Below are 27602 nucleotides of genomic sequence, written 5' to 3'. Positions count from 1 at the left end.
CGAAAGCCGTGCCCCTTCGAAGTTGCCAAGTTTCAAAAAGACTGCTCTCTCTTACCAGCTCTAGGCTGCAAAAACATGGTAGGCCACTAGAGGGCGCCAAAACAAAAATGTAGCTTCCCTCTGGTGGCTTGTTTCTACTTTTGCAGACCAGAACTCGTAACCTTAGTGGTATACACACCTTAATGTATGGTAATATGTAGATGTTTACGCATATTACCATATATTAGGGAATATACCTATTGCTGTGTGTGTCTGTGTACATTAACACACACACATACGCTCACCTAGGCTCAGATCTAGTGGGTTGCTTCCTATTAGAACTTGGCCTATATTATTCTATGTGTCTGTCTCTTAATACAGATGCATGGAGTAACATAGGCTAAGATCTATTGGGCCTGCTTCCTATTAGAACTTGGCCTATATTATTCTATGTGTCTGTCTCTTAATACAGATGCATGGAGTAACATAGGCTAAGATCTATTGGGCCTGCTTCCTATTAGAACTTGGCCTATATTATTCTATGTGTCTGTCTCTTAATACAGATGCATGGAGTAACATAGGCTAAGATCTATTGGGCCTGCTTCCTATTAGAACTTGGCCTATATTATTCTATGTGTCTGTCTCTTAATACAGATGCATGGAGTAACATAGGCTAAGATCTTGGGAAGAAGGCCCAATAGATCTTCGCCTATATTACTCTATGCATCTGTATTAAGAGAGAGAGACAGACACATAGAATAATATAGGCCAAGTTCTATTAGGAAGCAGACCCAATAGATCTTAGCCTATGTTACTTCATGCATCTGTATTAAGAGACAGACACATAGAATAATATAGGCCAAGTTCTATTAGGAAGCAGACCCAATAGATCTGAGCCTAGGTGAGCGTATGTATGTGTGTTAATGTACGCAGACACACACAGTAATAGGGGGGGTATATCCTAAAATGGCAATGTCCCGGACACTCTGAGACTTGAATGTAGTTGAATGTGTGTGCGTGGGGGTAGGTGCTTATGTTTTGGGGTTTGGTGGTTTTTTTTTTTTTTTTTTTTTTTTTTTTTTTTTGCCGCCCCGCTTCCCATCCAAGGAGCTTCTTCAGTTCTGACTGAATGGTGGGGGAATGGGAAGATTTATATTCTTGGCACTCATCCGGTCGTTAGCACTCCAAAGGTCGGTCGTTAGCTGTCTTGAGAGTCCTTGAGGCCACTTGGGGTTTTTTTATCTGTACCCTGAATCAGGGTGCAAATGGGTGTGGGACCTTTGTGGGACTGATGAAAGGACCGTGTCGGAGGCAGGAGAGGTAGCATCGTATCCATCCTCCTTTATTGAGAGCAAGCTGTTCGGTTTTAACACAGATGTCCTCGTTGGCCCCTTTCAAACCAGTGTTCCTCTCTGTCCGGAATGTGGACTTTGCTCTCTTCAGAAGACTGACCTCCGTCTTTCAAACGCAGGTGGACTTCTCTTCCAAAGGTGCCTTTTCTCAAGAGGCAACTGGCTTCCTTTGTTTTTCCTTGGAAGACATTTCGCTTCTCATCCAAGAAGCTTCTTCAGTGGAAGTGATGAACTGAAGAGGCTGCTTGGATGAGAAGCAAAAATGTCTTCAAAGAAAAACCAGAAAGTCCAGTTGCCTCTTGAAAAAAGCAGCTTTGGAACAACCATGACCTGGATGACGGAGAGTCTCCATAGACCAGGGGTGTCCAAACTTGGGAACTTTTAAGACTTGTGGGCTTCAACTCTCGGAATTCCGGGAGTTGAAGTCCACAAGTCTTAAAAGTTCCCAAGTTTGGACAGCCCTGCCATAGACAGATGGACTGCTGAATCTTGGCCTGATGGGTTTGTTTTCCTATGTTGTTGACATGTGTTTGTGAATAAAACCACCACTTCACAAATGCATGGCACAACATGGAACAAACTCATCATGGCAAGATTTACCTCTGCAACACTGAAGTCTACAGAAAACCCAATTTATTCTCACCAGCCACTGGAGCAAAACCATGGGAGTCTACTCTACACTCCTGGGCTGAAGGTTTGCCTGCCATCGAAGGTGGAAAAGAAGAACTAAAACATTAAAGAAGGCTCAGAACCTGTGGCTATCCCAATTGGCTGTTCATCAAATCCAGATAAAGATCCAGTAGGATCATTTGTCCTCCATAAGAGAAGGAAGAGAACAAAGGATGCAACATCCATTTGTTGCAGGCACACTTTACACCCAGGATAAACTAAGGCAGTAGTTTCTCAACCTCTGTAACTTTTAAAATGTGTGGACTTCAGCTCCCAGAATTCCTCAGCCAGCATGCTCACTCAGGAATTCTGGGATTCACAAAATGTTATTGCAATATAAGATGGAAGAAGAGCAGGTTAAAGAGACAATGGCTGCATGGGCGATAAGCTTTGGCTATAATATACATCTGGATAACTGGCAAGAATTATGGGAAAGGAATAGGAAAATAAGATTTTCAATGTGGTATAAAGTAAACTTATCTAAAAGTTTTATAGGTGGCATCTCCCACCTACGAGAATAGCCAAAATGTTTAGAAATTTAGTGCCAAATTGTTGGAAATGTGATCAAAAATCAGGCACCTACTACCACATGTGGTTGTGCCAAAAAACAAAAGAATATTGGTGGAAAATTCAAAGGTGGCTGATAGGGATAATTGAAGAGGAAATAGAATTCACACCAAAACTATTCCTTTTGGGAATCACAAACAATAAATATAACAAGGGGGTAATTTACTTAACAATACATATTACAGCAGCAAGAATGGTCCTTGCTCAAAATTGGAAAAACAGGGAAATTCCACAAGAAAGGGAAATAATTAGGAGAATTCTGACTTGTGCTGAAATGGATAAATTGATGTGGGAATTGAAGAATAAAGATGGATCAGAATATTATAAGATCTGGGACAAATGTTATCGATGGTTGGAACAAAAAAGGAAAGACCCAAAATAAGCAATGGCTTAAGATTTATAGAATGGAGATTAGAATTATGTATGAAACTATAATAGTGAAAATGTATAAGATAAAAACAAAAGCAATATGGTTGGACATGTGATATTTTTATATTTGTAAATGCTGGATTAAAGGTTAAAAAGCCTGGTGGTTGTAATGTGTAACTTGATATCTTAGTATGTATGGCATAGATTTTGCCAAGGACGGTGGCACCATGTCCAATGTTTTAATTTGTGTTCAATAAAAAAAAACTTTTTAAATTTAAAAAAAAAAGGAATTCTGGGAGTTGAAGTTCTCCTGTCTTAAAAGTTGCCAAGGTTTGAGAAACACTACACTAAGGCAGAAGCTTGTTCACCCCAAGGGATAAAATGCTCAGACGCAAACCGAGCAATGCAATATACGCAGTGTGACACGTACAGATATGTCCATTGGGGAAACAACCACTTCACATTCGCATGGCGCAACGTGGGAGAACAAACCCACCAGGACAAGATTCAGCAGTCCATCTGCATTTGAAAGACAAAGGCTGCTCTTTTGAAGATAGCAAAGTCCACAATTTAGCTAGAGAGGAACCCTGGTTTGAAAGGGGTCACAGAGCCCATCTGTGTTAAAACCGAATAACTCTCAACAGGGGGGGAGGGATATGACACCACTTACCTCCTGTCTCCAACACGGTCCTTTCGGCAGTCCCACGAAGGTCCCGCACCCATTTGCACCCTGATTCTGGTGACCCCGAGGGTACGGATAAAAAACCCCAAGTGGCCTCAAGAACCCTCAAGAGAGCTAACAACCGGCCCTCAAGAGAGCTAAGGACCAGACGAATGCAAAGAATATAAATCCTTCCATTTCCCACCATTCAGTCAGAACTGAAGAAGCTTCTTGGATGAGAAGCGGAACGTTGGGGCTTATATATCTATATATCTATACACAGGCAGACTTGTTAGCATAATTAGTTCATTCCAGGACCAGACTAATTATGCCCATTTCTCTCTCTGTGTGTATATATACATACATACATATACATATGTGCATAATAGCATATTTTAGTACATAAATAGAACTATCTGTACTAAATGCTAATATGTACATAAAAGAATGCCTATATATATTACTACTAAAAAGCTAGCACAGGTAATCCTCGACTTAAAAAAAAGTTCATTTAGTGACTGAAGTTACAACAGCACTAAAAAATGTAACATCATAGTTTTTCGCATTTGCGGTTTCAACATGCCCCATGGCATGCGATTAAAATTCAGAAGCGTGGAGATCACGTTTTGTAACCTGACAAGCAATTGACATTATATATGGCTAGCTGATGAGAGCTAAATAGCTTGAAATAGATCAATACTAGTATTTATTTATTTATTTATTTATTTATTTATTTATTTATTTATTTTCTCCCTTTATTTATTTATCAGCACAAATGCAACACAAATGTAACAAGGCAACATTAAAAAAATGGCTTTCTGCCTGGATGGCTCCTAGGGTGAGCCGATAGACAGAAAAGGGAAGCAGTATGCTCCCTCCCATATTTGGGCATACCAGGGATTGTGACACAATACACACACATGTGTGTGTGTGTATGTGTGTGTGTGTGAATGTATGTATATACATACATACATACATACATACATACATGTAAATTGGGCCTAAACTCCCTTGTAGCAAAATGTCTCACTTAGGAACAATTGGACTCAGAATTGTGGTCATTAAGTCAAGGATTGCCTGTAATATATATAGCCATTCGCCCCAAAAGCTAACTTGCCATGGGCGGGGATAGCCCCCCCCCCTCTTTCTGACTTGGAGCAAGGACTCCTGTTGGTGTTTGGGGGGTGGCTTATCTCAGCCCAGGAAGCTAGAAGTAAAACACAACTGCACAAATATATCAAGCACTACAACGTTGCATCAGAACGAAAGTCCTTTTACTGGAAGCCAGAAAGTTGGTCTTCAACTGAAGATGGGGAATCCATGTGGCTGGTCCAGATGGGTCTGAAGTTCGTGGATCTGTAGCCGCTGCTCCATCAGACACATGGCCCTCCCTTCCTCCCACCCACCCAAGCAAGCTCCCGGCCATCTCCTCCAAAGCCTCCCGCCACCCAGTTGCAGCTACTCCGCCGCCGTCAGTAGCAGAGCGCCATGGGTTCCAGTGTGAGGAAGCGGACGTGCATCTTGGTCTCTATGTCGATGCCTTCCCATATCTGGCATTGAAAGGGAAGAAGAAGAAAAAACACCCCCAGAGTTAGTGGAAGAGAAGACAACCTCCAATCCTTCAATCTTAAGGAGCAAACGTTGTATTCCAGAACTCAACCCACAGTTGACTTGGCCTTAGACACACCCCAAAAATAGCTGATGGAAAGAGGGATTCACTCCAAAGCTGATGTGTGGACTTCCTTTCCTTCCCTTGGTACCGTTTGTGGTGCCCAGTGTCTTCTGCTGTGAACCTTTTGCCCATCTCCCTTAAGGAGGGCTCTTCTCCTCATTCCTTTGGCCAATTAACTTAACCCTACCACCCTTGTAAAGTTTGTAGATAGAGAAACTCTACTGTAGAAAGTTAGCCCCTGCCCCTCTCCTAGAATGAAAGGCTTTGAGCAATATTTATTATATTTCCCCTAAAAGAGAAATAGAAATCTGAAAGGAAACACCTCAGAGAGCCCATGCTTCCATCAAACTTAATTCAGACAGCCTAAAAAGTTAGCTATGACCCCTGCATAGCCCCCATGGGAGTCTGACAACCAATAGAATACATGTCCTTGCCAGAGGAACAGGAAGCTGAAGGGCAAGGCCCAAGAGAGGGTATAAATACCCCCTCTCTCTCCTCCATGTGGTCAGCTACCCAGGACCTCAAACCTAAGTGGTCCTGTCCATCAATAAACCATCTTTCCAATCAATCTCCATGTTTCCGACGTCTTTCTCCCCACTCGGAACTAAACAAGATGGATATTTCTTCCAGCCCTACTCATATAGCGTTTTTTGCAAGATGGTTAATCGATGTTTGGAGAACTACTAGCCCTAAATCCACCCTCTCTCCAGTACACTGATTATTTGGGAGACTTTGTGTTTGAAAAACCATTACCTGAGATTTATTTCTGTGAATTTGGAAATGAATTATTTTTTGGGGTGGGGGATTGCAGGAGGTTTGAGGTTGAGTAGAGAGATGGCCCTATCTAAGCCAATAAAAATGCAAAAAAAAAAAAAAAAAGATCGACTCACCTTCAGGAAATCATCAAATGTGATCCCTTCGTAGACCTGATCCGGCTCCTAAGATTAGGAAGGAGAAGAGATTCATTCCAGGAAGGGAACAATTAAAAGGAAATACTCAGAAGAAGTCGAAAAGGAAATACACCTTAACATTCAGGAAATTCCAAAGGTGAAATTTGAATGAAAAACAGGGATATCTTTATGAGGCCTGACCCCAGGGGATATAAATGAAAAGCATAATAAGGTGTTATCTGACAGCAGCAAGAATCCCATTGGCACAACATTGGGGTTAGGAAAACCATCCCTAAGACTAAAATGAAAAAATATGCAGCAATGGAAAAACTGATATATATTTACAGCAGAAGTCTAACCAAATTCACACAGGGGTGGTTTCCTTATGTGCAATGTATCACACAGTAAGGCAAGCTAAAATGTGGTTTGTGATGAAAAAGAAACTGTGTATAATAATTAAAAGGATGCAAAAAAAATGTCCAAAGTATAAAAATATTTAACCAAAAATCAGTTGAACGGCTGTGCAACATATCACACAGTAAGGCAAGCTAAAAATGTGGTTTATGATGAAAAAGAAACTGTGTCTAGTAATTAAAATGATGCAAAAAAAATATGTCCAAAGTATAAAAATATTTAACCAACAATCAGTTGAACGGCTGGAGGAAAAAGAGAAGGGTATAGAATCGGAATGCCTGTATTACAATAGTTTTGAAATCTTATTTTCTTTTTCTTTTAAATCCTTTCAGTAAGCCTAGGAATCTTTTTCTGTGCTTATCTTTTTATTTATTAATTCAAATTGTGTAGCTCCTATCTCAAGAAGCGACTGTGAACAAAATTAAAAATTGCAACAATTTTGTTTGCCGCTTTTACTTAACCAATAAAAAAGATTTTTTTTTAAAAAAAGAGCCAAACATCCAATTAGATTTTAATTTTAAAAAAGGGTTACATCTATTTCAACCAGAAATAATATTGTTGCTGAGGCCTTCGTGTTGTTAAACCTTCAGTGAAAATAATGCTTCATTTAAATATATATTGTTCTATTTGTGGCTGAAGGAATCGACATGCGGCGACTCAGCTTTTAAGATTTAATATTTTCAAACGTTTAGATTCTTTGGAAACTTGCCCCTTGCAAGTGGAAGCTGACATCTGCACAACTGAAACACATTTATAGCCCCGACTGTGTTGTTCAGCATTGGGTAGACAAACATATGTTTGCAAGTATTGTGTGGTTTGCAGAACTGATTAATATAAGATTAGCTGTGAATGTCTGTAATGAATCATCACTTCCGTTTATTGATGCAGACATGCTGTAAATATATATATATCCTGCGTGTTTTCATTTCTCTTTTTAGCTTCTCCCTTCAGAATTGGATGCTTTCTTTTTCCTTCTTTGGTATTTATTTAATTAAAGGGATAAAAGAGACTGTGTGGTGTTGTGTTGTTGTTGTTTTTTACACAAACCTCCGGGGACACTTGGGAGGGTGGGAAATAAATAAAGACATCGGATGGATGAATTAACGGAGTAACATCTCTCTGGGAAAGGAAACTCTCATATCAAGATTGGCTTGATGGCCAATCTGCAACCCCTTCTCCTTTTCTTGAAGACCAGTCCCAACCTACCATTTGCCCCACGCAGATGCTGGCAGCCTCCATCATGGCTCCATCGGCTATGGATCTCGCCGATTCCTTATCCAGGTGGGGGTTTCCCGAGAGCATCTGTTGGACCACCTGGAGAAGCAAGTAAAACCGGTTGGAGGAGGAGGAGGAGGAGCCAAAGATCACCGAAAGAGCAAGAGGTTGAGTGGAAGGCCAAACGGATACCTTACATTCCTATATTCCTGCAAGGTGATCTTCCCGTCACTGTCTCCATCGTACATGTGGAAGAGGACTGGAAGACACAAGGAGAAAGAGATAAACGTCATATCTCCAAGCCATCTTTTCTTTTTGGACGCCTGCCACACTTTCTACTGTCTATTTCTATTGTGGGAAAATGGTAAGGGGGGATTGTATGGAGTTGGGTGATATGTAGCCATAACAACATCCTTCTTAAAAACTCAAGGTCATCTTTGTTTCTGCACCTGGATGGGTGGAATCTGTCATCGTGGCAGTGGAAGATTGGATCATGGGATGGACTTATGGGTGTGGGGGCAAGATCTTGAACTTTCAATTGGGGGGGGGGGAACCTGGAAGCTTTCAGATTCGGGCTTTCCCAGATGTGCCAACATGGCTCTCTTCATAAATTGGGACTTTGAGGAATCCTTTGCCTCGGACTCTGATTTAATTTTGGATGCTATTTGGACCCCTGACATGCCCATCATAACTGCTCAATGGGCAAAACCCATCCTGGGTTGAACCCCATAATGCAAGTTTGAGTTTCATCTTAGTAGAATCAAAAGTTCTGCCAATTACTGTATTTTTTTCGGAGTACAACTCTGAAGAGTGGGGAGGGGGTTAGGTAAGGGAGTGCGAGATTTTAGGCAGAAATATTCATGATCAGCTGGCGCTGGCCGCAACTGAATTCCCAGATGGAGTAGCAAACATCTGTTAGCGCCTTTTCAGATTTAGCACATTTTATGAAAAGAAAAATGTGTATTTAAATCGGCAGCTCAGAAACGTTAATGCCTTTTAATAAAAAAATAATTAAAAAATTATGTTAGTCTGCTAATTAACCCCTCCAGATTTTTGGATCCCAGGGACTTACGCAGCTTTCTCCCAAATGCAGTGAGGGGGGGGGGGTGTCAACTTTTGGGGAGAAAAATGGCAGAAACGTTCCTTTTAGCCTTCCGGAATGGACCAATTATTGGCAGGATCAAGGGACTTATCAAGAGTTATCAACATCTGTGGCAGTTGCTTGAAAATGGACGCATGTCGGCTTGGATCTCCATTGCCATGGATGGTGTGGCAGGCTTCATATGATACTTTTTATCTGCTTTTCAACGTTCAATTGATTGATTGCCGTTTTAAAAATCCTTGACTGCATCAAGATACTTTGGCCTTAACCAAAATCACTCGAGTCGCTGGGAAATCTTAAGAAAATACCGTTTCTTATACGAAGGGACTGAAAAGTAAAACTTTTTTTAATGAGAAGAAGGTGGCATAAACACGCTAGCTAGGTTTAAAGAGTGCGCAAAGGTAGCGTCTGGGCTGGGCTCATATTAACCAGGATTGCAGACCATGGCTTAGTCTGCATTGTGTGAATCCAGCCAGTATGGGTGGTTGGTAATGTGGCAACTTAAACATGTGACGGAAAAGAACAAAGGCTCAATTTACGACCATTCTTTGAGCAATCATTGGAAGTGAGCATGGATAAGAAACATGGGCTTACGGCCTGCATTTGCACTTATGACAATCTCAGCATCCACATGTGAACACGTGAGCAGAATTTGGGCCCTTGGCAACCGGCCGGCATTCCCACGGCTGCAGGGTCCTGGTATTCTGTGATTGCCACTTATGACCGTCCCAGCGGGACAAGTAAAGTCCATCGGGGGGTGGGGGTGGATTCACTGAACGACCGCATGAGTCACTTAAGGACCGCAGCGATTAACAACCATGGAGGAAAAAAAAGTATCGTAAGATCAGATGCAAATCAATAACGGCTTTGCTTAGCAGCGGAAATTCTCTTCCCAACTGTGGTTGTAAGTCGAGGATTATGTGTAGGCAATTAACTGTTAACTTATAACTGTTAACACGCAAACTTATACACACCCACACAAGCACATACACAAACACACACAAACTTATAAACAAACATTCACACAAACACATGCATACACACAAACACATACAAACACATGCAAGCAAACACACAAACACACATACTCACACACAAACACACACACAAACACAAATACACACCTACACACAAACACAGACACAAACACACCTACACACTTACACACACACAAACACACACATACACATGCAAGCAAACACACGCACACATATATAAACACACATGCACACACAAACACACATGAGAAAACAGAAATACACACACCTACATACAAACACACACACACACCTACACACACACAAACACACACACACACACAAACACACACACACAAACACACTGACACACCGACACACATACAAACACACACATATACATGCAAGCAAACACATATATAGACACAAACACAAATACACACCTACATACCTACACACACACACCTACACAAACACACACAAACACATGCAAGCAAACACACACACACACACACACACACACATATATATATATATATATATATAATGTTTTCATAGATTTTCACGGGTGTAGGTATGCTGGTTTTGTTGTATTCGGGTCTTTTCCCGTGTAAGGTTACACAGGAAAAGACCCGAATACAACAAAACCAGCATATATATATATGAACACACAAACACGCACGCACAGACACACACACACACACACACTGGGTGAGAGAGAGGCGGCCTCCGCTTACATTTCAGCTTCTGCCTCCGGAAGTGGCCCAGCTGCTCTTCCTCCATGTTCATCTCGATGGGCCGGAAGTTGGCCATGATGGTCAGGAAGTCCTCAAAGTTGATCTCGTCCACAAAGCCCCCCGAGGCTCCGCGCAGGTTCCTGGGAGCGGAGAAGAAACTCGGCGTTGGCGGCTTGCTTGACCGCAATCGGCCCCTCCTGGCGCCAAGCCCGCTTGCAAAGTCTTGGCTGCCAACCTAGCAGCGAGGGGGCTCATTCAAAGGGCATCGCGGGTGAGAGAGGCCACAATGGAGTCCGACGTTTATGGTTGCTAAGTGTTCAGCGAGCTCTGCCCCCATTTTACGACAGTTGTGAAATGAATCGCCGCAGTTGTTAAGCGAGTAACACGGATGTCGGGTGAATCTGTTCTCCCCTTCCCCCGTTGAATCTGAAGGTCACAAAAGGAGATTGCACGGGATTCTGGAATACTGCGACCGTCATAAATGCGAAACGGCTGCCAAGCACGTGAATTTGGATGCTTGACAACTGAGTCACATTTATGACGGTTGCAGTGTCCCCGGTTGCGACCTTCTGACGAGCAAAGTCAATGGGAGGAGCCGGATTCACTTAACGGCCATGGGACTGACTTAACAACGGCATGGATTCGCTTTAACAACTGTGGCAGGGAAGTTCATAAGATGGGGCAAAATCCACTTAACAACGCACTTCTCGCTTAGCAACAAAAGTTTTGGGCACAATTGTGGACTGTAGCAGTTAATGCCACTGGCTTGCACTTTACACTTATATTCTGTTTTTGAACATGTATTTCGTTTGGTGAGTTTTGTCTCTAGTAGCTTTCCCACACCTTCAGGGAATAAAATCATAGAATCATAGAATAACAGAGATGGAAGGGACCTTGGAGGTCTTCTAGTCCAACCCCCTGCCTAGGCAGGAAACCCTACACCACTTCAGACAAATGGATATCCAACATCTTCTTAGAAACTTCCAGTGTTGGGGCATTCACAACTTCTGGAGGCAACTTCTGTTCCACTGATTCATTGTTCTAACTGCCAGGAAATTTCTCCTTAGTTCTAAATTGCTTCTCTCCTTGATTAGTTTCCACCCATTGCTTCTTGTCCTGCCCTCAGTTAAAGAACAAGCGATTGCGTCCAGATCATCCGTTCAGCTCAGCTAGTTTCTTTCTTTAGCACATCAAGTAAGGCACACAAGCACATCATCCTCTGGCCCTAACTTATGACTCATTCCCTTGCTCAAATGCAGGCATTGGATTAAGTCAGTAATCAGATTAAAGGTGCTACACAAATTCAATCTCAGGAAGATGGCTTAGAAATGTGAACACAAGTGGGAAAGGGGTTGGGGATACAATAAGAGCTGTCGGTGCATCATCCCTGGAGGTTTTCAAGAAGAGACTGGGCAGCCCTTTGAGTGGGATGGCTTAGGGTCTCCCGCTTGAGCAGGGGGTTGGACTAGAAGACCTCTAAGGTTCCTTTCAGCCCTAGGTTTCTATGGCTTTCGAAACTGGCTATGTTTAGAGGTTCATTTTTTTTCTGATTTGTAAAAAGAAAATCCCTATAAATGGATGAAGAGTGAGTTCCCCCTCCCGCTTACCTCTTGTCAAAAAAGGCTTGGACAATTTTCGACCGAATTGGGTTGAATTCCAAGTCCGGAACACGATCAAAGTTCTCCTTGCTGTATAACAGAGAGAGAGAGGGGGAGGGAGGGAGGGAGGGAGAGGGAGAGAGAGAGAGAGAGATGGTTAACACAAAATGAAGATTCTGCCTTCCTCCCGATTATTGCCTTATATACCATGAGATGGGTGGCATATAAATTTAATAAATAAATAAATAAACTCCCTGCTTTTAAGGACCCAGGATTCAGCACTTTAAAAACACAGGTAGGTAGGTAGGTAGGTAGGTAGGTGTAGAGGTAGAGAGGAAGAGAGGTAGAGAGGGAGGGAGGGAGGGAGGGAGGGAGGGAGGGAGAGAGGGAGGGAGGGAGAGAGAGAGAGAGAGATATTTTAATGGGTATTTATAAATATTTAAGTTTTGTATATTGTTTTATTTGTGGTCTGTACACCGTCCCGAGTCCCTTTGGGGAGAGGGGGCGGTCTATAAATTCAATAAAATTAAATTAAATTAAAAATTAAATTAGATAAGTTAGATAGATAGGTAGGCAGGCAGACAGACAGACCGATAGACGGACAGGCTTATTGATGCCTGAAGCAGCTTGAGCTCCCAAGCCAGCCATGAATTCTGGGAGTTGAAGTCCATACATCTTAAAGTAGCTGAAATTGAGAAACGCTGCAGTGTTAAACTAGGATTAAATCGGATCAGGTGTTTTACAACTCAGGCTAGTAAAGCCTACCCATCATTCCAGCTGCTTGTGCTATCTAGTCCACTTTAAGCTTCATCCGAATGCTTTGCTGGCCACGCCCATCCAGGTGAACAAGGCAAGCGTCTCTTTTAATCTGGATTTAGAAGTAAGTGTGTTGGCTCAACCGGCCACTGAATTCTCACTCCAGGCAGCATTTTTCTTCTTCTTCTTCTTCTTCTTCTTCTAATTTTGTAGTGGAGGTTGACTTCCTGCGATGGCCACGAATCCTCTCAGCCCTACCCTGCTTTAAGTTGTTGGGAGGAGGGGGCCGATCCTGCACCCCACCCCAAATTCTTTCTGCTTTGCTTTGACCTCCGAGGGACAACGTGTCCGATGGCTGGGAGTGCGTTTGTGTGTTTGTGTTGCTGGGCGGAGGGTGAAATCTTACGCCCAGCTTCACTGCTAACAGAACACCTTGCCAATACCCACAAAATGGGATTCTTTTTTCTTCTTCTGTTTTAGTTTCTCCTTCCTTGGCAAAAGAAAAAAAAAGTTGATGGTTCTTCCTTTGAGGCCTGAAAATTCTGGATAAATTAAATTTGGGTGACTCTCTCTCTCTGCTCCCATCCTGACAAATTCAATCAGTAGCTAATCCCCTGCCAGAAGTCTCTCTCACCACCAGCAGCCCCCGGGGGAGACTGGTGTGAACCTGCATTTTGTGTGTCCTGTGGAAAGGTCAGGCCTGGGGTTTTGCACAGCAGAGGCTGCCCTAATGAAGCCAGCGGAGGAAGGAAGGAAGGAAGGAAGGCCAGGAGAGAGAAGGGAGAACTGGCAAAGCTGGGAGGGAGCTGTGTTTTCCCCCACTGCTCCATCTCTTTTGAACCCAAGTGCAAAAGGGAATGCTTGCAAGATACAGCTGCACATTTTAAAACTTATTATGCAGGCACACACACATACCCCTTCACACTCATACATAGTGTGTGTGCATGGGTATTAAGTTTAAACTGTGCAGATATGTCTTCCAGGAGAGAGAGAGAGACAGAGAGAAAGAAGGAGGGAAAGAGAGAGAGAGAGAAGGAGGGGGAAGGGAGAGAGAGAAGGAGGGAAAGAGAGAGAGATAGGAGGAGAGGGGAAGGGAGGGAGGGAGAGAGAGAGACAGAAAGAAGAAGGGAAAGAGAGAGACAGAAGGGGGGAAGGGAGAGAGAGAGAAGGAGGGAAAGAGAGAAAGAGAAGGAGCGGGGAATGGAGGGATGGAGAGAGAGACAGAAAGAAAGAAGAAGGGAAAGAGAGAGACAGAAGGAGGGGGGAAGGGAGGGAGGGAAAGAGAGAGACAGAGAGAAAGAAGGAGGGAAAGAGAGAGAGAGAAGAGGGGGAAGGGAGAGAGAGGAGGGAAAGAGAGAGAAGGAGGGGGAAGGGAGGGAGGGAGGGAGAGAGAGACAGAGAGAAAGGAGGGAAAGAGAGAGAGAGGAGGAGGAGGAAGGGAGAGCGAGAGAGAGAAGGAGGGAAAGAGGGAGAGAGAAGGAGGGGGAAGGGAGGGAGGGAGGGAGGGAGAGAGAGAGAGAGAGAGAGAGAGAGAGAGAGAGAAGGAAAGATTTTACAACCTTATTTTGCTGCAATCATTAAGGAAAGCTCAGATTACTACAGCCGGTTTGGGAGGGGTGCATCTTATAGGGTAATGTGATTTATGACACAGACTGAGGGGAGGGAAGGAACAGGGGTAAAATTCAGAAGAAAAATCAAACAAAGCACAGGCTTAACTGCGAACAGATATTGCCTAACGGAGCACCTAATAAATCACTGGTTTTGTACTAAAACCTTGACTCGATAATTCTGAATTAATTAGGGCATCGTTGGGAAATCTGACACCCTCCTTCCCGGTGGATTATTTTGCCTGCACAAAAGGCCCAGGACCGTCTTCACACGTGCGGGAACGACGGTCTCTGCAACCAGGCCAGGATGGAAAGCAAACCCTGTGGGGGCCCATTTCAAAGCTTCTTCTCGCCCATTTTGGCCTCGCTCAGGATCCGTTTCCGGAGTGAAATCTGGAGTTTGTATTAGAGCTACTCTCCGGCAAAGAACACGCTGCCTGCGAGAGCGAAATCTCATTAGCCAGAAAACAGAGACCGGGGCTGCCTATTTATTATCCAGCCATTATCTGGCCCGACAGAGCTGGTTTAAAGGCTGCTTAGAACAGCGGAACTGGCTGCCTCTGCCAGGGTGCCAGGATTATATATTAGCCGATAACCTGGCATTGCCTGGGTATTTATTTATTCATAGGGGGCAAATTTATAGGGACCAAATGTCATTTCTAATGTGGGATTTTCCTCCTTACCAAAGGGAGCCCCCTTGTGGAATACTGTGAGGCCGCTACCATGGCAACGCCACTGCGCTGTACAGTAGAATCCATTTTACGGCAGTGCAGTAGAAGCTGTTTTAAGGCACAACAGGCTGTATCTTAACAGAACGCACAACCCAAGTTGCAGCCAAAGATATTTGAAGTGAACCAGAAATTGGGAGGTTTAGGAGTGACCCGATAGCAGTTTTCCAGTATTTGAGGGGCTGCCACAAAGAAGGGGGGGGGGGTCAACTTATTTTCCAAAGCACCAGAAGAGGGCAGGACAAGAAACAACGGATGGAAATTAATCAAGGAGAGAAGCAGCCTGGAATTAAAGAGAAACTTCCGGACAGCGAGGGCAATTAACCAGTGGAACAACTTGCCACCAGAAGTTGTGGGTGCTTCAACACTGGAGGTTTTTAAGAAGAAACTGGACAGACAATGGTATAGGATCTGCTGCTTGAGCAGGAGGCTGGACTAGAAGACCTCCGATGTCCCTCTGTTGTTCTGTATCCTGTGTAGGGTTAGAGAAGGGTGATACTAACCAGGGTTTCAAAGAACTCACCGGATGGTTGGCTGATCTCCACTCAGCTGCTTAAATCTTCGGTGTAGGTTCTCAATTTGATCCGTAGTAACTACCGAGAGAAGACAAACAAGGTTTTAAAAGCTGTTTTGGGAAAAGCACGTCAGGAACTTTTAAAATGTCTACTTGACAAATGGAAGTGAAGGGAGAAACGCCAGCCAGTGAAACTTGTTTGTTAACACCTACCAGTAGTTATGTTCTTCAATTTCTTTCAAGCAATTTCTCTCTTTCTGGCTTTTGCAAGAATTTGCTTTTATAAATACGGGCCTTTTTAAATGTCCTGGGCACAATGTCCATATTATTGCAGTACTGTTCACACTTTTAGACGGAAATACACATTCCTATATAGAATAGCTCCTCTATTCAGTAAGCACTCAAGGCAATGCGTACAAAATTCAGATGAAAAAGAAAATGTAAAAGATCGATGAAATGGTTTTCAAACTCTTTCTTTTCCCAGGCACTTTGTAATGTATTTATATATGCTTGAAAGTGGGAAAAGTTTGACTTTTCCTACAATGGAGGAATGGGTGGTGGTCCTTGCAGGCATGGTTTAAATTGATTTCCTTGATTAGAAAAAAAAGACAATATCTACATTTATGGCTGGCTGGAAACTCCTGATAGACTTTTTGCATGAAATAGGGAGGGAAATGCACTTATGACGTGGTTTTTGATGGTTAGAAAATGTTAGATAGTGGAAGAAAAAAAAAACAAGAGGCAATTTTGTAATCATACTTGTAATTTGCTGCAAAGGAAATTGGAACCTTTTCTATTTCTTTTTGTGCTTTCTTTATTATCTCCCTTACTTAATTGAAGTCTACCTGTCTTAAAGCATGCTTGCTGGGGAATTCTGGGATTTGAAGTCCACCCATCTTAACGCATGCTGACTGGGGAATTCTGGGATTTGAAGTCCACCCATCTTAATGCATGCTGGCTGGGGAATTCTGGGATTTGAAGTCCACCCATCTTAATGCATGCTGGCTGGGGAATTCTGGGATTTGAAGCCTACCACTGGTCCAACCGCTCTTGAATTCCGTTGACTCTTTATCAAGCGGCAATTTAGTGACGACCCTTAGCTGATTAGATTCTTGGGTATAGGCATGAGCAATAAATCAACTCAACTGGAGCTCGATGTCTGATGATGATGATTTTTTTTATATTTTTTTTTTGCATCTGACAATATTTGAAAAATCAAAATCAACCAGGAAGGCGAGGGAGGACTGCTTTCTCCCACCGGGGAGGACAAAGCCAACTGTTTCCCCCCATCCCCCTCAGCCTCCTTGATGTCCCTACCATCTGCTCTTCTTCTGAAGAAGGAAGTGACAAGACAATTGACGAGCTCGCCTTGAAATTATTTACTGCAAAGGGAAATCGGGCACTGTTCTCAGATCAGCAATGGGCCAGCTAACCTGGATTGGTCCTTTAGTTCTGGGATCTCCAAACTTAGCAACTTTAAGCCTTGCGGGCTTCGACCCCCAGAATTATCCAGCCCAGCCAGGGGAATTCTGGAAGTTGAAGTCCGTGAGTCCTGCATTAGCATCGGAGCAAACGGCTATTTTATTTTGAATGCTTGCTTAAATTAGCATGGGGGGGGGCTAAGGGGGAGGAGGAGGAGGAGGAGGAGGAGGAGGAGGAGGAGGAGGAGGAGGAGGAGGAGGAGGAGGAGGAGGAGGAGGAGGAGGAGGAGAAAAAGAAGCTGCTTCTATCTATAGTATGCATCATGACTGTCATTTAACTTCCAAAGCAGACAGTTTCACTTCGTGGAGAAAAGAATTAACTTAGAATTAACCAAATGAAAATTTGAGCTGGGGAATGCAGGTTTTGAAGGCATTAAGGATTTCCTTCCTATCAAGGCCAGATTCCTGTTTTGCCAGTTGGATTAATCGGAACAGGATGCTATAAAAAGGGAGCCATTTCATCCTAGCTAATGACTGAAGGGGGGGAGGGGGGGAGATGGTCGGAAGTCCTGCCAATCTACGGCAGAGTCACCTGATCTCCCATCCAGATCTGATTTATTCTCCTTCGCAATCCGGCTGTGAAGTGGGGGCACCCCACTGGGAGACCGAGGGGGCTTTGAAAATGGCTGGTGACAGCTAAGCAGTGAAGGACTAGTTATAATTGGCAGAAAAGGTCACCAGGAAATTCCTGGGAAGTTGGGGAAAAACGCCACCTAGAAAATAGAGTTTTATTGTTGCACACGACCAAACTCCAGGAATGTATGACTGTTATCAGAGGTATCCATCTCGAGAGAGAGGCTGCTACGCCTTCTTAGGTTGCATTCACAGAGGGATACTATGAAGATCAAGGGAGGTACTAATACCACTCTATAAAGCCTTAGTAAGACCACACCTAGAGTACTGCATCCAGGTTTGATCTGATCGCCACACTATAAAAAAAAAGATGTTGAGACTCTAGAAAGAGGGCAGAGAAGATCAACCAGGATGATGAGGGGACTGGAGACTAAAACATACGATGGACGGTTGCAGGAACTGGGCATGGCTAGTCTAGTGAAGAGAAGGACCAGGGGAGACAGGATAGCAGACTTCCAATATTTGAGGGGCTGCCACAGAGAGGAGGGGGTCAACCTGTTTTTCAAAGCACCAGACAAGGATTAATGGATGGAAATTGACCAAGGAGAGATTCAACCTAGAAATAAGAAGATATTTTCTGACAGTGAGAACAATCCACTCATGGAACAGAAGTTGCCTTCGGAAGTTGTAGGAGCTTCATCACTGGAGGCTTTCAAGAAGAGACTGGACTGCCATCTGTCAGAAATGGTGTAGGGTCTATTGCTTGGGTGAGGGGGCTGGGCTAGATGACCTTCAAGGCCCCTTTCCAACTCTGTTAATCTGTATCTCAAAGACCTTCCCTTCCTCCCTAAAAAGCTGTGCTGTGCCAAAAACCCAATTGCAAGCCCACTCCTTGCAAAAATTTCTGTGACCAAGAGAAGAGAATATTTGCAGCTCGGGGTAGAAAAGAGGGTCGCACCCTGAGCTCATGCGTTTCGGTTTGGGCACTTAGTGCCAAAAAAATTCGCCATCACTGCTGTGGGGTCTTTGGGGTTCTCTGAGCTTGCTTGTTTTCTCACAGACGTTTCAGGACCGAACTAGGTAACGTCATCAGTGCTAGAAGGGAGTGGGGTTGGTTCTCTTGTTTAGATACAGCGATAAACAGGGCTTCATCGCAGGAGGCTTTTAAGCAGAGATTTGTCCAGAATGCTATAAGTTCTCCTGCTTGAGCTGAGGGTTGGACTAGAAGACCTCTGTGGTCCCTTCCAACCCTATTATTATCCTACGTTCTATCAGTGGTTTTGGCTAATGAAGGTTCAACGTTGGGAAGCGCTGTGCTAGAATCATCGCTACCAACTCCCTTTCCTTCAATTCTGAACAGGAACAAAAATGGCAGGAAAATATGAAGATGTTGTTTTTATAAGAGAGCTAAAGTTTCTTCCGGTAATCAAGAGAAGGAAATGGGCTTTCTCTTGATGACCGTTGGTGGGGGGGTGGGGGGGGGAGATTGCAATTAGGATGCAGGGAGCTCCAGCTTTGAAAGAAAATTCTTCCATTAGCAGCTAAATTGGAATTGGAGAATAACCCGTCAGCCGCCATTAGAAATGGGCCACCTTTTCTGCAAAATAGGCAGACAGATTAACAGAGTTGGAAGGGACATTGTAGGTCATCTAGTCCAACCTCCACCACCACCCCCGCGGCCAAGCAGGAGATCCTACCCCTTTTCCCCACTCCAGGGGAAGGATGCTGCAAAATCCCCCTTCCCTCCCCACTCCTGGGGAAAGGATACTGCAAAATCCCCCTTCCCTCCCCACTCCAGGAGAAGGATACTGCAAAATCTCCCTTCCCTCCCCACTCCAGGGGAAGGATACTGCAAAATCCCCCTTCCCTGCCCACTCCAGGGGAAGGATACTGCAAAATCCCCATTCCCTTCCCACTCCAGGGGAAGGATACTGCAAAATCCCCCTTCCCTCCCCACTCCAGGGGAAGGATATGCAAAATCCCCCTTCCCTCCCGATCAGCTGGGACTCGGGAGGCAGGGAATAGATGGGGGCGGGGCCAGTCAGAAGTGGCATTTTCCAGTTCTCCAAACTACTCAAAATTTCCACTACCAGTCCTCCAGAACTGGTCAGAACCTGCTGAATACCTCCTCTGATATGGTTATCATTCTGTTTTATCCATCTGTTTGTAAAATAAGCAGCATAAACAAACAGGTGTTGTGAGAAAAAGGCAGATTAATAAACGAGCAGTAGACTACTAGATGCATTAATACTACTAATGATTTAAGGGTTTAGGAAAGCGCAAATCCCTCTGGCCTGGAAATAAAGATATGTTGCACTAAATTTGGTACTGGCTGATGATAACTGCTTGAACGTACAAATTATCTAAAACCACAGACTTTTGGAATGCTGCCTGTTCATCATAAACATTGACATAATGTCTATTTCACTTGCACAAAATCTTTATGAAGTTATTCATCAAATGACAGCTCATCTCTAGAGTAATTGCAGAGTAAATTATCTGCATCAACTTGCCTGAACGTCCAGTTTGTTTAGTGGAAGAAGTGAGAAAAGGAATTTTTTTCCCCTTAATTTTTTTCTCTGTAACGTGTACAAATGGCCCTTATTCGTGAAATATCAATTTTATTTCAAGCAGCATTCGTTTATATTTGCACCGGAAGACTTATTTGCTTTTCAGTTTTAACTGCTGATACTAGAGATAACTGTAAACAAAATGGGTGTTTGTTTTTTTAAGCCTTGGTTTATGGTTATTCACATGCTTTTGATGTTGCTCAGGGGGATCTGTAAGATATGCTCAAGAACAGCCAAGTCATGTAACGTTTAATTCGATTATTTTCATTCTAGAGCATATCTTGCAGATCTCCCTGAGCAACTTAAAAGCATGTGAATAACCACTAAGCCCACATTACATGTGCTGTGTTATGTTAAATTTAGAGTGAGACATTATCTGATTAACTATTTGTATTTGAAGTTACAGAAGTCTGAAGTCTCTATCTAGAATAGAATAGAACAGAACAGAATAGAATAACAGAGTTGGAAGGGGCCTCAGAGGTCTTCTAGTCCAACCCCCTGCCTAGGCAGGAAACCCTACACCCCTTCAGACAAATGGATATCCAACATCTTCTTAAAAACTTCCAGTGTTGGAAGATTCACAACTTCTGGAGGCAAGCTGTTCCACTGGCTAATTGTTCCAACTGTCAGGACATTTCTCCTTCGTTCTAGATTGCTTCTCTTCTTGATTTGTTATCTATCTATCACTATCTATCTATCATCTATCTATCTATCTATCTATCTATCTATCTATCTATCTATCTATCTATCTATATGTAAGATATATATCTATATCTATCTATCTATCTATCTATCTATCTATCTATCTATCTATCTATCTATCTATCTATCATCTATCTATATCTATATCTATCATCTATCTATCTATCTATCTATCTATCTATCTATCTATCTATCTATCATCTATCATCTATCTATCTATCTATCTATCTATCATCTATCTATCTATCTATCATCTATCTATCTATCATCTATCTATCTATCTATCTATCTATCTATCTATCTATCTATCTATCTATCTATCTATCTATGGCGCGTGTGTGTGTGTGTGAGTGAGTGAGTGAGAGAGAGAGAGAGAGAGAGAGAAAGAGACAGACAGACAGACAGACAGACAGACAGACAGACAGAATATGTCTTCACTGCTGATTTGGAACCTGCTTTTGGGAAATGTTTGTAAAATACCCCCCAAAAATATATTTATTGTTTCATAGTTGTCTTTCCACTGTAGTCTTCCATCACACACACACACACACAGAGGGCGAGAGAGAGGGAGGGAGGGAGGGGGAGAGGGAGAGATGCATAGTAATTCTAGATGGGGTAAACATATTGCAAAGCTCTTTTGAGTACAGCAATTAGAAAGTGCTCCATAAATACAAAATGGGGTTGTTGTTTTTTTAGGTGGTTATTCACTAGATTGATATGCTGTCTTGTTTAAAGGTAGACGAACTGAGCCCAAATGACCCCTATTGTTTTTCTCTCATCCTCATTTCATAATGGATTTTTCCCCCCCAGTTACTTTCGCCAATTCCACTTTATTCCCTCTTTTAATTAGCCGCGTTTCAACAATGCAATCTTAGCCTCCGTGCCCAATTGCAGGCAATAAAAAAGTTTTTGGCTGCTCTTAGGTGCCAAACAGTTTTGTAACGGGGGGGGGGCACACATTATTCCATCCTTATGTATCTCTCCCATTCCAATTGAAGGGAGGCCGTGACTCTCCAGCCACTGCTGGACTCCAGTGCCCATCAGCCACCGTGAGCTCAGCCAAAGGGCCCCCCAGGAGAGCAATGTCGTTCCGTTTGGACAAAGAGGGTGGATTGGCCACTTGGACAGAAGATGTTCTGGCAGAGTGTTGTGTAGAATTGCTTCATCCCCCAAAATTATCCTTTTTTGATTTGTTTTGTTTTAATCTAACCCGAAATCCCATCTCTGTCCAGGAAAACAGAAGCAGGAAGGGAGCTTAAAGGGCAGTAACCATCTTTTGAAGTTGGCTTGTCTTGCTGGAGTTGTGATGCGGGAAGAGTGGCCTTGTCTGTCTGCTGGAACAGCTGCATCTCATTTCACTCAGCTTCTCAGCTCAGCTCCTCTATTTGGGCATAAGGGGGTTAAAGTGCCACTCTAGAAAGTGGGAGGTCGTGAGTTCAAGTCCCGCTGTAGCCATGGAAGCAAGCTGGGTGACTTTGGGCCAGCCACCGGGAGTCAGTGAGTTCTAGTCCCTCCTTAGCTATGAAAGCCAGCTGGGTGACTTTGTGCCAGCCACCGGGAGTCAGTGAGTTCTAGTCCCTCCTTAGCTATGAAAACCAGCTGGGTGACTTTGGGCCAGCCACCGGGAGTCAGTGAGTTCTAGTCCCTCCTTAGCTATGAAAGCCAGCTGGGTGACTTTGTGCCAGCCACCGGGAGTCAGTGAGTTCTAGTCCCTCCTTAGCTATGAAAGCCAGCTGGGTGACTTTGGGCCAACCACCAGGAGACAGTGAGTTCTAGTCCCGCCTTAGCTATGAAAGCCAGCTGGGTGACTTTCGGTCAGTCCATCCCTCTCAGGCCAACCCACCTCACAGGGTGGTTGTGGGGAAAAGAGGAACACCGGAGGACTACTAACTCAAGTTACATCTCGATAAGAGTTTTTGGTTTAACAAAAAAAGAGGATAAACTAAAGAGAAGGAACAAGAATTAGTCCTATTTTTCTCCTTCACCCAAGAACAGACTTGGAAGGGACCCTTGGAGGTCTTCTAATCCAACCCACCGCTCATGTCAGAGACTCTCCCATTCTGGACTGTGCAGTCTCTTCTCCAGGGATGGAGCACTAACAATTTCCAGAGGCAAGCAATTCCATGGATTGTTCTCTCAGTCTGGAAATCTCTCTCCTTAATTCTAGCTTGGATCTCTCCTTGATGGGCTTCCATCTGTTACTTCCTGCCTTGTTCTTAGACGCTTGGGAGAATTTGCACAGGTGAATTCTCCTTCAGGTATACCTTATTGGCTGACCTATTTATATAGCTGCCCACAAGTGACTCTGGGCAGCTTGCCAGGTTCCAAGAAAAACCACCCACCACATCTGGGCAACGAGCTTGCCTGAATATTCTTTTGTCTGTCTATCGCTTGGTAGATTCTCCGACTTAATCCCCAAATAAAACTTTTCCCATATTCTTTTTTTTTTTTTACAGCTTGGAAACACTGATGGACTGCCAGCCTGTGCCGTGAACCAAAGAGATGGCTCAAAAAACCAACTTTTAGCAACAACAAAAAATCCACCTCTGCTTCCTGGCAGGTGGCTAGGTGGCTCAGTGGCTAAGATGCTGAGTTTGTCGATCAGAAAGGTTAGGGCAGTTCGGGGTTTGAATCTCTAGTATAGGATCTCCTGAGCGAGCAGGGGGTTGGACTAGATGACTTCAAAGGTCCCTTCCAACTCTGTTCCTGTTAAAAATCTGCTCCCAAAATAAAAACCCAGAAGGGTTTCAAAGAGCACTTCGAGACTTAAGAGTCAACTCTGTCTGGAGAAAACTTAACTCTTTTTTTTTTTTTAGCCTTGTTGCGCACGGGGCAAAGAGACTTGATTTGTGAGAGGAGCGGCTGCATAAACCTGACAAAATAAATAAAGTAAAATACAGAAACTGAAGGATTCCACTTGCCAGATTTATCTAGGGCACACAGCCACTGCCATTTCATTAACAAATCAGCCACTTAAGGGTGGAAAATGTAATAAGAAAGGAGAGGTGCTGCTTTTTTTTTTTTTTTTAAAAAAGAAAAGCATTCGATCCATTAGAATGGACATCAATTTTTCCCCCTTTTTGGTGAGTCTGCCTGCTAGACGAGGCTGCCCAATTTTACTGCTTGAAAGAGGCAACCAAATTAAATAAATTTCTCAACCTTTTCAACCTGGCCTGTGGAGAATCTAGGTGGCTCTTATGACGCAACTGCTCTTCGGCTTCTTATATTTTAAATCCAGGAGGGCAGGACAGGCTTAATCTTCCAAGCTTGCTTGTTTCCATTCCGTAAAATGCTTTGAGAGCTGCTGGAAAAATGGTGCAAGGTAGACTATCCCTGTGCATGGTGCCAGCCAGTCACCCCGTTGTACCCTCCTCCCTAAGGTTTTCCAGTCGCCCCCCCCCCTCTCTTCGGCTTTCCCATGCTACGGGTCCCTGAGTTTACGGGCTGCTGGCTGTTGCGCTGTGTTAATATTTCCCTTCCTTCTTGACTTTCCCAAGGCCTTTTATTTTCATTCTGGCTCTCTGCCCTTCTGAAAACTCCAGGTTTTCCCTTAAAACCTTCCTCCCTCCCTCCCTCTCTTTCTCCTGTTTCTCTTTTTTTCTCTCTCTCTTTTTCTCCTCTCTCTTTCTCTAGTCTCTCTTTTTCCCTCTCTCTCTCTTTCTCCTCTCTTTCCCTTTCTTTCTCCCCTCTCTCTTTCTTTCTCCTCTCTCTTTTTCTTTCTCCACTCTCTCTCTCTTTCTCCCCCCTCTCTCTTTCTCCTCTCTCTCTCTTTCTTTCTCCACTCTCGCTCTCCTGTCTCTTTCTCCCACCCTCTCTCTTTCTCTCTATTTCTCCTGACTCCTATCTCTCTTTCTCTCTCCTGTCTCTCTCTCTCTCCCACCCAACTCTCGCCGGGGCATGCTTCTCCCGGACTCCCTAGGATCCCCCCCTCTCCCCCGCGAAAGAGCGGGTTTGCCAAGTGCCACCTCCGGCAAAGCAGCAGCTTTTGCAAAGGCCGAGACTCCAAGATTCGTGGGCAGCACTTGCTTCATAGCACCAAGGTTTCCCCCCACCCCCACCCCTCCCCGTAACGAACTTCCCCAAACAAGCAGGACGTGGTCGGAAGCCTCCGCGGCGGCGACGAGAAAGCGAGCGCAAAGTTGCTGAAGACCCCGTCCCGCGTGCCCTTGAGGATGCTGCAAGGGGTGGGATGGGCAGATAGGGGCATCAGCCTCGCCCTCTTCCTCCTGGGGAGGGGGCTGGAGATGCCGCCCCCTCCCCCGAGGACGTGAAGAGTCAAAACCTCACGAAAGGGGAAGACTCCGGGGGGTGGGAGAGAAATCCCTCCTGGTACTCACAGCCGGTCTTGTGGGCGAGTTGGCGGGTCTCCTCGGAGATCGAGTGGGAAGAGCCCATGCCTGGGCTAGGGTTGGGGCGGGGGGCGCCAGCGGCAGCAGCAACAGGCTGGGGGTCCCGGCTGGATCAGGGCAGAGGGAGAGGCGGCAAGGCGAGCGAGGGAGATGGGGAAGGGGCGCATTGGAGCGCCGACTTGTTTGCGGCGGTGGAGTTTGAAGGCTGGAGCAAGCATGAAGGCGAAGGAGACTATCCAGAAAGAGAGGAGGAGGAGGAGGAGGAGGAAGGAAAGAAGGCGGCCCCCTCAGGGTCCCAACGCCTGCCTGCCTCCCCGACGCTGAGACGCACCACAGCGCAAAGAGCTGGTGCCAATTTGCAATCCTGGGGGGAATGCGCTATTTTTCCACTAGTCCCTGCTCTCTCTGGGGGAGAGGCAGCGTAGCAACCAAAAAACATTTGCATCTCTTGCAAATTTGATAAGAGGAAGTAACAGATGTATTTACTTGGGGGGGGGTGGAGAGGGGGGAAATATTTGAAAGTCAGCAGAGAAAGGGGGGGGGTTCTGACTGCAAGCCTCAAACCCCCTCCAGAAGAGGAAGCTGCCATCCATTAGCTCACCAAGGACTGGATGTTCCTCTCCAAGCTCCCTTGCCTGCTAACAAATAATGATTAATTCATAATGGGAGTTGTTGGAGGCTGCCCAGGGTTGGCCCAGCCAACCCAGGGAAAAGGAACATCTTCTGTTTGTCGTTGGGAGCGTGGAAAGGAGAATCCGAAGTGTGACAAGAGTTGGGCCTTTTGGTCGTCTAAAGAGGGTGATGTGTGATCTCGGGGTGAGACCGACAAATTGAACAGGTTAGGAGTTGTTTTGAGGTCTTCCCTGTTTGGCAGGAGTGTCCAGCTTTGAAGACTTGTGGACATCAACTCCCAGAATTCCCCAGGCAGCACGGCTGCCTGGGGAATTCTGGGAGTTGAAGTCCACGGGTCTTACATTGGCCAAGGTTGGACACTCCTGCTCTAATAGAATAGAATAGAAAGAGTGCAGAGAAGAGCAACAAAAAGGATTAAGGGGACTGGAGGCTAAAACATATGAAGAACGGTTGCAGGAACTGGGTATGTCTAGCTTAAGAGAAAGAAGGACTAGGGGAGACATGATAGCAGTCTTTCAATATCTCAGGGGTTGCCACAAAGAAGAGGGAGTCAAGCTATTCTCCAAGGCACCTGTGGACAGAACAAGAAGCAATGGGTGGAAACTAATCAAGGAGAGAAACAACCTAAAAGTAAGGAGAAATTTCGTGACAGTGAAAACAGTTAATCAGTGGGACAACTTGCCTCCAGAAGTTGTGAATGCTCCAACACTGGAAGTTTTAAAGAAGATATTAGATAATCATTTGTTTGAAGTGGTGTAGGGTTTCCTGCCTAAGCAGGGGGTTGGACTAGAAGACCTCCAAGATCCCTTCCAACTCAGTTATTCTATTCTATTGTAATATAGTGTTTCTTAATCTTGGCCACTTTAAGATGGGTGGACTTCAACTCCCAAAATTCTCTAGCTAGAGATGACAGAAACACTACTCCAATAAGCTGCAAGCCGATGGAACCTCACTCCACAAGATTTTGGTAATGGCCATCCCAGGAGATAAGCCACGATTGTGACAAATTGTGGCATTAGTGGCAACTCATTATCTTGGCCACGTGTCTCTCAAGAGTAGAAATTACTTTGACTAAGATGTTGGTGGTGATCTCTTCTTTGCCAACTGCCCAGAAGTCTGATTGGCCATAATGTAAGAAGGAAGCCATTGGGTGGATCAGTGATCCCATCTTTTTCACGGGATAGCTGAAAACTGATTACTGGGAATCAGCAGCTAGTTTTACAGATTTAACCGATGAAAAGAGTTGGAAGGGACCTTGTAGGTCATTTAGTCCAACCCCCAACCCAAGCAGGAGGCCCTACACCATTTCTGACCGATGGCAGTCCAGTCTCTTCTTGAAAGCTTCCAGTGATGAAACTCCCACAACTTCTGAAGGCAACTGCTGTTCCATGGGTTGATTGTTCTCACTGTCAGGAAATTTCTCCTTATTTCCAGGTTGAATCTCTCCTTGGTCAGTTTCCATCCATTATTCCTTGTCTGGCCTTCGG

At 44.4% G+C, this 27602-nt stretch overlaps 2 protein-coding genes and 1 long non-coding RNA gene across 4 annotated transcripts in view; 2 read left to right on the top strand and 1 right to left on the bottom strand.

Annotated features, from left to right (window-relative positions):
- Positions 1-3204, top strand: part of LOC309399284 — a 667582-nt gene extending 664378 nt beyond the window's left edge. Inside the window, exon 2 of the long non-coding RNA XR_014176491.1 lies at positions 2496-3204. This is a non-coding gene — a long non-coding RNA (uncharacterized lncRNA). The remainder of the gene's footprint in view (positions 1-2495) is intronic.
- The window catches only part of RNFT2 (ring finger protein, transmembrane 2), a 241700-nt gene that overhangs the window by 103583 nt on the left and 110515 nt on the right, over positions 1-27602 (top strand).
- Positions 678-25891, bottom strand: TESC (tescalcin). Of its 2 annotated transcripts, XR_014176487.1 has the most exons (9): positions 25471-25891; positions 15817-15886; positions 12212-12292; positions 10605-10744; positions 7986-8047; positions 7780-7887; positions 6160-6207; positions 4507-5147; positions 678-1387 (listed from the first exon to the last, which is right to left on the bottom strand). XR_014176487.1 is itself a non-coding variant. In XM_081966975.1 (8 exons), exons 1-8 carry the CDS (start codon positions 25526-25528, stop codon positions 5070-5072), a joined length of 645 nt encoding a protein of 214 aa, XP_081823101.1. In that variant the 5' UTR covers positions 25529-25891; the 3' UTR covers positions 3216-5069. The 2 variants fall into 2 exon arrangements, 1 of the variants encoding a protein (XP_081823101.1); XM_081966975.1 differs by lacking the exon at positions 678-1387 and having other exon boundaries at positions 3216-5147.

The sequence above is a fragment of the Natrix helvetica genome (genome assembly GCF_964273705.1).
Source record: "Natrix helvetica genome assembly, chromosome: 14".
In the NCBI taxonomy this organism is placed as follows: Eukaryota; Metazoa; Chordata; class Lepidosauria; order Squamata; family Natricidae; genus Natrix; species Natrix helvetica.
The sequence above is the reverse complement of the archived record's forward strand: the minus strand, read 5'-3'. Positions and strand labels throughout refer to the sequence as shown.